Here is an 11,677-nt window from a genome sequence, read left to right as displayed (position 1 = left end):
ATTTTTTTCTCAGAACAGAGAAATAATCAGCAGAGGCAAGCATTAGGTGATTTAAAACTTACAGGTAAGACATAGATGAAGGCTTGAGAACATTATTTACCATCACCATGGAAGTCATTGTTCACTCTGGACCTGAAGATGCTTGGACTGTACCCTGACTGTTTTTCTGAAGCCATGATTGCAACATTAATTATAAGGTATATTTGGACCATAAACTACGATTTAAGGGACTTTGACCCCAACTGTTGCCTTAAAGCTACAGTGTGTAATAATTACAGGGATATGCAGTCAGAAATGTAATATATTATACATAACTATGTTATTTATCATCATCTACGAGCTCAGCCTCTTAACCTTAATATTTGCGTTGCCTTAGAATTCGTTATTTATAATTACATAGGAGCGGGTCTCGCAGCCATGGAGGCAGACATCTTTGCGCTACGGCAAGCGCAGAGCCAACAAACTAGCGATTGCGAGATCGCCCATTACGCTCGAAAGTAACTACGGCAAGTTAAGAGAGATGAACTGAGACGGTACTGACCAATAGATGGCAGTATTATGCCTGAGAATACTATCTGTAAAATTATCCATGTAAACAAACCTCATCACTTGAGAAGGTAGGTGATGCGAACGTCGTGGAAGACATTTTGTCCCGTAACGCTCGCCGTACTGTTGGGGGGGAGAAGCGGTGGGGGGGCGATGTTCATGTGCTGCGGTCTGCAGTCTGGACGTTAGATGTCGCTAAAAATTACACACTGTAGCTTTAATTCTGTGTGAACACCTGCATTCTATAATCGACTTTGATTCACAATAGACCCAAGGCTGCAATTTTTTTTCTTCCTGTTTTCTTATCAAAAGCACATTTCCATCCTCTGCACTCGATATTAGTATGCTTAGATACAGCACTCTGAACTGCCAGCTTATTTAGCAATGATTTTTTTTGTAATTTAACAATCTTTTAATCACTTTCTTAAAGCAAGCCCCCCTTTTTCTGTATCCTGCAATGCATCATCACATTTGTATAAGCCAAAACATTTTTTTGTCCTTTTTGGTATGGGCCTGATTAGAGATTTTCAATTTTGTGCAATTTTAGGTAATAATCATTCAGTTAAATCAAAAATTAAATACTGAAAGTAGAAGTCCATCTATATTGTATGTAATAAATCTACTTTATTTAGAATCACCTTTTCCTTTCCCATAAATATTTATATGGGCCTGCATGTTAAGACGCACACACACTGACTACAGGAGCGATGGGGAGGAGGAAGAGGGAGGGGGTTGAAGAGGATGGAGAGACTTTAGCAGGGAGAAAGGGGGCAGAGTGTGGTAGAGAGGAAGAATACCGATTCACTTGCTCTATCCGAGAGAACCGGGACCAGAAGTGAACAAGGCAGCCCCCCCTCAGCCATGGACTGCGCGCTCCGGGGAGCGGGCGGCGGATCGGCACTCAGAACAGACGAGCTCCTGACTCGGATTTGTGGCCCTCTTTTATCCTCAAAATCAAGCGGAGAAACTTCATCGGAAGCTCAGGCTCGGGCTCAGTAGACCCGCTGTCAGAGAGAGAATCGGACAAAAATATATAATGGGCCCCAAAAGTCCATGCGTCCCTCGGAGTTAGTTTTGGGGGTCAGAACTGTGCGCACTGAGCGCGGCGTCCTTTAAACTGCAGCGGAGCGCAGCGGGAAGGATGCAGAGTTTGTTCCCGGTGGATGCGCAGCGCTGTGCGTGGAGCAAAGCGGAGCGGATCGCTGTGAAGAGGAGAGACTGTCTACTTTCCATAAGGTGAGAAATTGCACCCATTTCAAATTATCCTTTGAATAAGATGTTTATTCTCATTGAGATAAGAATATTTATAGAAACAAAGCTCAGATCTAATAAAACCCAACTTTCCCAATAAAACTAGAACCAGCATGTAGTATCTATTTATTGCAATTATCCATGTCGGTTTCTTAAAATTAGACTTAAGGATCGCGGTCATCATAATCAGCCTCGGTTTGATGGCTTATTTGCCCCCCTTCACCCCCAGCCGGCAGCATTACATAACTATTGAGCTGCCTTGGCCAGAAATCAATGCAATCTGTCAACAGGCTGCTGCTGTTTCATCACTTCTCTCTGTCCAGCTAATTACCACCAAAAATGCATCCCAATCAACCTGTCAGCTCATCCAATCAGAGCTTTAGCAGCAGGTTTTATTGATGCTTTTTTCTGTATTTTTTTTTTGATAATTATAACTGATTGTTCCACCTCCTGCTGAACCCAGTAAAGAAGGAACTCTCTATACACTTTAAATGCTCTGACCTTGTAGTCACAGCAGCACATCGATCTTAGTTGTGTCCCTCTGTAAGGAATTTGTTTCATCTTATCTGTGCTGACAGGCTGCATTCATCACCTTCCTACAGTTCTCTTCTCCTCCAGCACCACCAGACTTAATGAAACAGACGCAGGAAGAATGCAAAGTCTCACAAGAGCAGGAATTTGACTTTGGAGCAAGCTGTCTGCTCTAATCTTGAGGTTGAATTCAGTAGAGGAATGCTACTCTGTACAGTACATTTTTGCAGGGTAGTTTTTTAGGAGATATTTTTGCTTCAGTGTCCAGTTGTTGAGCGTCAAAACATTTTCTTGCTCCTTTTTTATCCATTCTAAAATGTGTTTGAGTAGAACCTGTATGGCTGTATAAATAATAAACTTGTATAATTTCATGACCTCGCGCTTTAGATTAAAATGCCTTCATGCAATTTAAAAGAACTAACAATTAATTGATATTTGATGAGATGAATGAACAGAAGTCAAAGCTGATTTATTCACAATTGTTTATTTATTTATTTTTTGCAGGTTTGGGTGAGAAGCCACAGAGGTGTTTGGTTGAGGAACTATCTTCAGTTCATGATGCAACATCATTAATGCTCAGCAACATGCTCTGAATTCTGCCTGTCAAACAGATGGTGACACCATGATGGACTTTTTGAACCAGCATAAAAATGGTTGGGTGTGGATGAAGGAATCTTACCCGTAGTGTGTTCTTATTTTTTATTTTTTGGAAACCTCAGGACAGCAGTTGCAGGAATTGTCGAGGACTTTCTTCAAGACCAGGATGGACACAATGCATAAATCCTATAATTTCTTTGCTGGGATTCTTGCTTTTTATTATTTTAAATCCTGTAGTTACTTTATCTGATGTTTCTGCATTGAACCATATGAAATGGAGATACTGTGGCTTTTATGGAGTAAGGACTGTACCTCCTTAGTAAGACCATTAATTCCCATACTGCTAGGCCTTCATCTTCAATTCTCACAAGCCTCTAACTGTCCCGAAGAGTGCCGCTGTGACCGGACCTTTGTTTACTGCAACGAGCGGAGCTTGACCTCAGTGCCTCTGGGAATCGGTGAGGGCTACAAGACTCTCTACCTCCACAATAATCTGATCAATAATGCGGGCTTTCCCCTAGAGCTGCACCATGTGGCCTCTGTGGAAACTGTGTATCTCTATGGCAACCAGCTTGACGAATTCCCAGTTAACCTGCCAAAAAATGTAAGAATTCTCCATCTGCAGGAAAACAACATTCAGACAATCTCTAGGGCAGCTTTGTCTCAGCTTCTTCAGCTGGAGGAGCTGCATTTGGATGATAACTCCATATCTACGGTTGGAGTGGAAGAAGGGGCATTTCGGGAGGCTTTGAGCCTAAAGATGCTATTCTTGACCAAAAACCACCTAAGCAGCGTGCCTATTGGTCTCCCAGATGACCTGAAAGAGCTACGGTTGGATGAGAATCGGATTGCGGTCATTGCAGAGGAAGCATTTCAGAATGTTACTCGACTGGAACGCCTGTTGTTAGATGGAAACCTGCTGACAGATGAAGGGATCTCACCTGGGACTTTTCAAGACTTGGTCACCCTGAGAGATCTTTCTCTGGCACGGAATTCATTAACTTATCCTCCCCCTTTCCTTCCTGGTGAGAAGCTTGTAAAGTTAAATTTTCAGGAAAATCAAATAAACAAGATCCCTGTGAAAGCATTTTCTGGTTTACACAGGTTAGAAAGGTTAGATATTTCCAACAACCAGCTGCAGTCACTGGTTAGGGGTGTCTTTGATGGTCTCGGGAGTTTAAGGCAGCTCACTGTCCGGAACAACCCATGGCTCTGTGATTGTGGCATGCATTGGGTGGTATCATGGCTCAAGTCTCTTCCTGTGTCACTGAATGTGCGTGGTTTCATGTGCCATAAACCTGAAAAGTTAAGAGGTATGGTGATCAGAGAGCTAAGTGCCGACCTGGTCCACTGTCCGAAACCTACTTCAACAGCTGGCGCTGCTCTGAACTCATCCGTTTCCACTTCCACAGACTTCCCTTTGATTACCCAACATGTTTCCTCTTCTAAACGACCCTTAACCACACTTCCCACCCTCTACACTATTTACACAACCAGGGAGGATGGACTGAGGACTAAACAGCCTCTAAAGGTAACTTTTAGTATCTTAAATGGGTCAGATATCCACGTACGCTGGTTGGCTTCTTTTCCAGTCACTGCCTACAAGGTGACCTGGGCCAGGATGGAGCCCAGTTTGACTGGAGACACGGTCAGAGAGAGGATAGTGGGTGGGGATCATCGAGGAATCCGACTGACAAATCTTGAGCCCAAGTCCACCTATCGAATCTGCGTTATTCCCTTGGATGCTTTTAATAATTACAGGCCTAGGGATGAGACTGTTTGTACAGAGGCTGTGACAACTGCAGCCTTTTTCAGCCCAGATAACAACAACCGGAGACGTTCTGGGCCAGAGCAGGCAACACAGCCAGAGTCCGGCTCACCACTTTTGCTGGCAGGACTCATTGGAGCAGCTGTGATTGTGGTGCTCGTGGTCCTACTCAGTATCTTCTGTTGGCACATGCACAAAAAGAGTCACTCAGAGTGGAAGTACAACCGGGGACGTAGAAAAGATGATTATTGTGAGGCTGGCACCAAGAAAGATAATTCCCTCCTGGAAATGACTGAAACAGGCTTCCAGATAGTGTCGCTTAACAATGAGCAACTCCTCAAGGGAGATTTCCGCATTCAGCCAATCTACAGCCCTAATGGGGTCCTCAGCTTCAGAGACTGCCCCCCAGTAAACAATAGCACAGTGTACTGCAAGAACAATGTCCAGGATCATGATTCATGATGGTTCCAAATACCATTAGGACTGTTCTGTCCTGTAACTGCTCAGACGTTTTTAAAATTCTGTAAAGTTAATATGATTTAAATAGCTATGACTTCAAACATGTAATTTATACAGCTGACTTTATCATCCCTTTTACATACCATGGTTGGATTTATGGGTTATTGTTTTCTGGAGTTGTGATGTTGCAATTTTGTGCAGAGAGCATATATTAAGAAACACATTTATTGTTTATTGTTAATAAGTGAGGATGCCTTGTTTTATTGTACTTTTGTGGGGGTTTTGCTGCTGCATCAAGTAAGGAAACCTGATAGACAGAAAGATAAAATCCTGATACCACTAGAGGGTGTAGTTTAATTGTTATGGCATTGGTGAAGTTGCAGCTGAAATCAGGTGAGATTATTAAATTACTGAAGAAGTCTTCGACCATATGCAAAAAAATATATAAATATATTTTCTTTAAAAATACAATCAAAGGTCACACTCATTCAACACTTAGAAAGTGACCGGCTGCTCAGCTTTCACTTGCATCTCCTGTTAAAAACATCAGAACAATAACAATCTAGTTATCAGCACCTGCTGTGTTTGGTGGGAGGGTCATAAAGCAAGCAGTAAAAGAGCACAAAATTGGAATGTTGAAACTCCTTGAAACTAAATATTAAGTTTGACACTGTTGATTTTTTTTCAGCAAAAAATTTATAAATGTGCCTTGAAGTTATCAGCTTAAATGTGTTATGTTTTTGTGCAAGATGTATCCTTGTATATACAATTTAATGGATTATTGGTATACTTTGCCTTTATTTATTTATCTTATGACACATTTAATTAAAACATATTTCCAAATGGGAATTTATTTCAGACTGGTTAAGCATGAGCAATGACCTTTGACAGCATGTAATTAAGGTAAACAAAGGGTCCAATAATTACAATAATATAACATCCAACAGAGATGAAACACAGCAGAACTGTAAGATACACTACTTACAATTTCCAACTGTATATTTCTCATGCAGGTTTTTAAACACTTGCATAAGAGGTTCATGACACAACCTTTAAAAATTTGAATTGTTTTGATATTTCTAAGCTGTGTTTTGCGTTTCCAGAAATGAATTACAAAGTGAAGATGAATGAAAAATACATTTCACAATGATTGTTTTATTATAACACATACACGTAAAAAAGAAAATAATTACAAACAAGACCAGAAATAACATTAGATTTTGCCTCAAACAATGGAACTTGGGCATTACAGTTTTTAAACCAGAACCATAAGGGTAGATTAGGGGTTTGTCTGCTGTAATAAGGGTGCTAATCCAATTGATGAATGGGGAGAAGGAGTGAGCTGAGAAAAATTCTTGACCAACCGGTTCAGTCATAATCCAACTCTCTTAAACTCACGAGATGGATCATGGTTAAATGTAGAAAGGTCTTGCATAGGGGTGGCATATATTCCAATTGGAAAGTAATGCTCTGTCAGAAAGGAGTAACATCGTCTGGATTGAGCTCAGAGTAAAACTGCAAAATGTTAATGCAGAAATAAATCAGCAGATGACTCAGTCTGATTTTTGTGGAAGTTCTTCATGAACATCCTATTATTAGAAAATCTTCTGAAGATCCTGAGACCTTTAGGCTGATGATGTGTATCTCTTATGGTGTTCAAATATTTTGAGATCTTCAAAACTTAGCTTAGAAGTATTATTGGTTAGAGGGCTGTATGAAAGATTCCTTTATAGCCTTTATTTCTAGAATCCATTATATCCGGTATATCTATATAAGTCCATCCATCTGTTCTTTTAATGTATACCACTTAATTTAGATGTCCTCACGACAATATTCGATGTAAAAGAAAACCCAAACAACAACCTTTCCAGTGATCCTCTTAATTTGCGATAGGGGTATCTTCAACAGTATCTCAATATTCTTGAACCAATTTTCTTTGAACCCATCATCATATCAGAAAGCCAGAGCCTGGCCACCAAGTAAAATAAAATCATTTAAGCAGCATGTATCCAGGATTTTACAATTTTAGTCATGACCTCAGGTAGATGGAAAACAAAACACTTCTATCCACCTCGTGCTACAAAACTAAAATATGTCGCAGTTCTACTTTTTTCTTTGCGGGAAAAGGCAAGTGCTTTTATTCTTGTTTTTGGTTCATTCATGTGATGACTGGTTGTGTGTGCATAGTAATAACAATCATAGTAATAACAATCATCTTTAACATCACTGCGGAACTAATTTTTTTCCACTTTTCAGGGTGTATTTGTGTTAATTTTCTATCTGAGAAAAGGCAAGTGATTCATTTTGTACAAGAAATTACTTTTTTCCCTTTACCATTTAAATGCAAACAACATTTTCAGCTTTAATTTACATGACATTTTTTTTCAGTACAACAGAAATTCCACAGCAATTGGTAAATATAAACAAAGTTCTGTTTAGCCAAGATTAGGGTTTCTGACTGACCCTTGCTATGTTTACAGTAGTAGCCATTCAAAATTTCCCCACTTTCCTTGATGGTCCCTTGGCTGGTCCCCTACAATCCCTTTTTAAAATATCAATATTTGTACTAAAATATTTTGATGACATTAAGATCTAAAGATAAGCATCACCTCCTGGTCAGACCTTGTAATTCACTGAAAGGGTGGAGTCAGGAATTTCACTGGGAGTTTGAGGGAAGTGGGCTGCCATTCGGCTGGCGTTTGCCTGGGAAGGACCGTTTTGAATGGCTGCAACTGTACATGTACAAGTTTTTGTATATAGATTAAAATGTGTTTGGAATAAAGATAAATACATAAAAAAATATCTGATTGGACCATTTAGATGACATGAATCATTAGACCAAAATTGATTACAAATATGTAATGTAAACAAGCCAATCAGAATATTCTGATGGCATCTGGCAAGACTATCTTTGCACATCCACAGTAAACTCTGCTTGCCTTATCCAGAAAAAAAAAATGATCTAGTCAAGTGTTTAAATGCCTGCTGACTGGAATGCTGGTATAAATCAGCCCTTTCAGTTTGATTATAATATCATTCAGATTTTAGTTAATCTGATAAGTGTTTAGTCCGATTGTTTAGTCTGATTGGCAGTTTATTTGAAAAACTTATGTCCATCCAAAAGTAGGTATTAAACAACTAACTGCAAAAATATTATTGGATAAACAGCTACCGTAACCCCTCCCTTAAGACTCACATAAACACCCTTTCACCAGTTTGAAGTGTGATGCAGATAAAACTAGAAAAGCACTCAGAGAGTGCAGACCTCTGCCAAGCAGCCAATTTTTCCTCAAATTGTGACTCACACCTCAACTAAAGTTCACACGTGATCTGGATCATTACCAAATTTTAAATGAAATGTTCCTTGGCGCACCTCTGGTAAAAAAAAAAATCCACAAAATGTAATAAAATTAAATCCAGTTTATTTCTATAGTGACAATTAAAAACATATTTTCTCAGGGCACTTCAGGGAGATAATTAAACCAGATCATACAGCCAGATTGTTTAAAAATGTCCTATCTAAAAAAAAAAAAAAAAAACACTACAGCTGATTGCATCAACTCACACCAAGCATGCTTTTAGGGACAGTGGAGAGGAAATATCCCTTTTAAAAAGACTGGGGTTTAAGGAGACAGAAGCTCCACGGGCAGCCCTGTCCAGGAAACACACAGCCATGATGAAGCAGAATGAGGAAAAAGGGTCCCTATGTCCTCCAGCAGTCTAAGCCTATATGCTGCAGAAGATTCTCAGTGAATTGTTTTTTTTACTTTTTTGGAATGTCTAAGCCTATACCAGCATAACTATAGAAATAGCTCACTATAACATGGCCACTCTGAATATGAGCTTTATCAAAAAGGAAAGTTGTAAGCCTAGCCTTATGCATTTATAAGTTTTCAATTAATCCGGCTAACAAACTAACAAAGTTGCCTTTTCTTGTATTTTTTTTTTTTTTAAATATCCAATGCTGAGGCTGTCAATAGTCACTCCTGCCAATCTCTGGTATAGTGGGGAACTGCTTGATCCTCCAAATATCCATATCTCACATCTTTTAAAGTGTCTTTATCCAGATTAGGATCCTCAAAATTTTATGAATTGTTCCTTCCATGTGGGACACCTCTGATAGTAATTTCATAAAAAAAATAGAACATTTTCAAGGTATCCTCTACACAGACACACACACAGAAACTTTCATAAAAACATAACCTCCTTGGCAGAGGTAATAATCATAAAATAGTAGAATGCTTATAAAAATAAATTAAACCCTTCAATGATAACAAAAGAGTATGAATTAGAATTAAAAAGTATAAACAACCCAAGTTGTTGCACCATTAAAAACCTGTTGTAGAACCTATGAGACAAAAACAAGAAAAATACACACAGACCAAACATTCACACAGTCTTCTCAGTCATAACAACATCAGGCCCAGCAGCAAAAGTGATGTAAGGTGGGTTTTTTTTGCGAATCAATAGTTTATACAAACTGACTGTGAGCTTTAGTTTTAAAGTCCTGCGGATTCTGTGATTCACAAGAGTCCAATTAAAACAACAGCATGGTAAATTATTGACCATCAATCCGTTGTCTGTACCCAACTTATAAAGGAAAGGTCATGAATGGTCTGGTTCCTATTTACAATGATCATTTGGTAAGAGAGTGCACACAGCCCTAAGAGGTTGCAAGCTCCTCACAGGGCAATGAAAAAACCACGTCTTTAAGGACTGACTATATCTCCGCAGCTATTCTTAGTATTTTAGATGACTATATAGAAAAATAAGATGTTATATAGCCCTTAGGTATCATCCGAATCCTGATGGTCTATGGTTATGGGGAACAGTATAAATCCTCAATGCATTCTGAAAGAAAACTGCTAGCTAAACTGAATACAGATAGTCATCTGTCACTACATGCAAACCGATGGGCCAGAAGACCACAAGATTAAATTAAAATCTCTGGCTTTATTCCTTAAAAGGTATACTAAACAAGAAGTCATGAAATAAATATGATTTTCTACAAGTACTCCCTGAAAAATGGTAAAAACAGAGCTCTGAGATCAAAGAAAAAGATGCATAAGAAGATACACAATGCCAGTGCTTTTAGCATCCAAGAGTTCACCAAACCCATCGGCTGCAATATTTAAGGGGAAAAAACACTTGGAAAAGATTTGAACGTACTGAAAGTTATTACGTAGCTCGTCTACAAAAACCCTAGGCATACAGCCATGCACACACAGACCTAGGGATGAATTAGTGACATCAATTAACAGTCATGTTTTGGACTGTGTGAGGAAGCTGGAGTACTCTGAGAGAATCCATGCATTGGCAGGGAGAACATGCAAACTCCATATAGAAAGACATTAAGCCAGGAATAAAATCCAGTATCTTCTTGCAGCAGACAACAGTGCAAAAAGCTGTGCCACGATGCATCCCTAAAAGCAAAATCCCATTTTTAAATTATGGTTTTTATTTATTAAACGATGGAAGAGTGTCATGATGTTTCAGCTGATGATTGGCTTACTTACTCATTTCATTCACCTGTCTAATTCTACCTGGTTTCTCATTATTGCTCATCTGATCCACCTCTTCCTCGCTCTATTTAAGCTGCATGTCAGCAAGGCCAGATTAGTTCTCTTGAGCCAATGGGGAGAGTGGGTCATCATTACCTTGGTGTCTCTGATTTCCTGGTCTGCCTCTCAACCACTGAGCCTGCCTGTTCCTGTTTCGATCTGTTTGCCTGACCTGGATTTGGATTCCTGGACCTCTGAGCCTGCCTGTTCCTGTTCTGATCCGTTTTCCTGACCTGTCTTTGGACTCCTGCTTGTTCTCTGTTTCCTGGGGCTGCAGCATCTGGGAAACTCTGGGCGGCGCATCTTGTTGGCAGCCCAACAGCTGGGTCCTGCCTAGTTCTCTGAGCTGGAACTTAACTGTCATACCAGGTTAGTAACACATGCTTTCGTAATCATCCTCCGTGAGAATATCATGGTCACTAGCCTGTGTTTATCTGCTACAGAGATTGATGCCTAGAACATCCTAGCCGCTTCTTCTGCAGAACCGCAGATCCATGTTTTGAATAAACACTTTTTGAGTTACCCTACTGTCTGTCTGTCTGAGCCATCTGTCTGGGCTAAAGCTCCAAGATCTGTAAGCAAAGGTGTTGATGGCAGTGGCCCAGCTGATATTCCATTCTGGGATTGTGTCAAAGCCAAACAGGAGCTGACCATATGAAGCTAACATGATGAGAAAAGGAAGCCAATGAAGATAAGCTAGGATAGCAGAAATATCATCAAACAGAAGGCTTTTAACTACAGTTTGTGGACTTACTGATAGTGGCAGCCTAGTGGTTAGGGTATAGAGTTTGAGCCACACTCCCACAGACTGCCACTCTGAGTCTCTGAGAAAGACACTTAGCCCCTGATTGCTCCCTGGGCGCCCCATGATGGCAGCCCACTGCTCCCCAAGGGGATTGGTTAAATGCAGAGGTAAATTTTCTTCAATATGAGATCAACAAAGTTAAATTATTATTATTAGTAG

General features: G+C 39.8%; 1 protein-coding gene across 1 annotated transcript; it reads left to right on the top strand.

The window, feature by feature from the left end:
* Positions 1-1,286: 1,286 nt before the first annotated feature.
* si:dkey-87k14.1 (leucine-rich repeat transmembrane protein FLRT2) lies at positions 1,287-6,005 on the top strand. Its single transcript, XM_038274301.1, has 2 exons — positions 1,287-1,782; positions 2,833-6,005. The coding sequence occupies exon 2, from the start codon at positions 3,200-3,202 to the stop codon at positions 5,153-5,155; it is 1,956 nt and encodes a 651-aa protein (XP_038130229.1). The 5' UTR covers positions 1,287-1,782; positions 2,833-3,199; the 3' UTR covers positions 5,156-6,005.
* The last annotated feature ends 5,672 nt before the right edge of the window (positions 6,006-11,677 follow it).

Source organism: Cyprinodon tularosa, unplaced genomic scaffold, assembly GCF_016077235.1.
Source record: "Cyprinodon tularosa strain WSP-4 unplaced genomic scaffold, ASM1607723v1 ctg905, whole genome shotgun sequence".
In the NCBI taxonomy this organism is placed as follows: Eukaryota; Metazoa; Chordata; class Actinopteri; order Cyprinodontiformes; family Cyprinodontidae; genus Cyprinodon; species Cyprinodon tularosa.
This window is presented reverse-complemented; position numbering and strand designations above follow the sequence as displayed.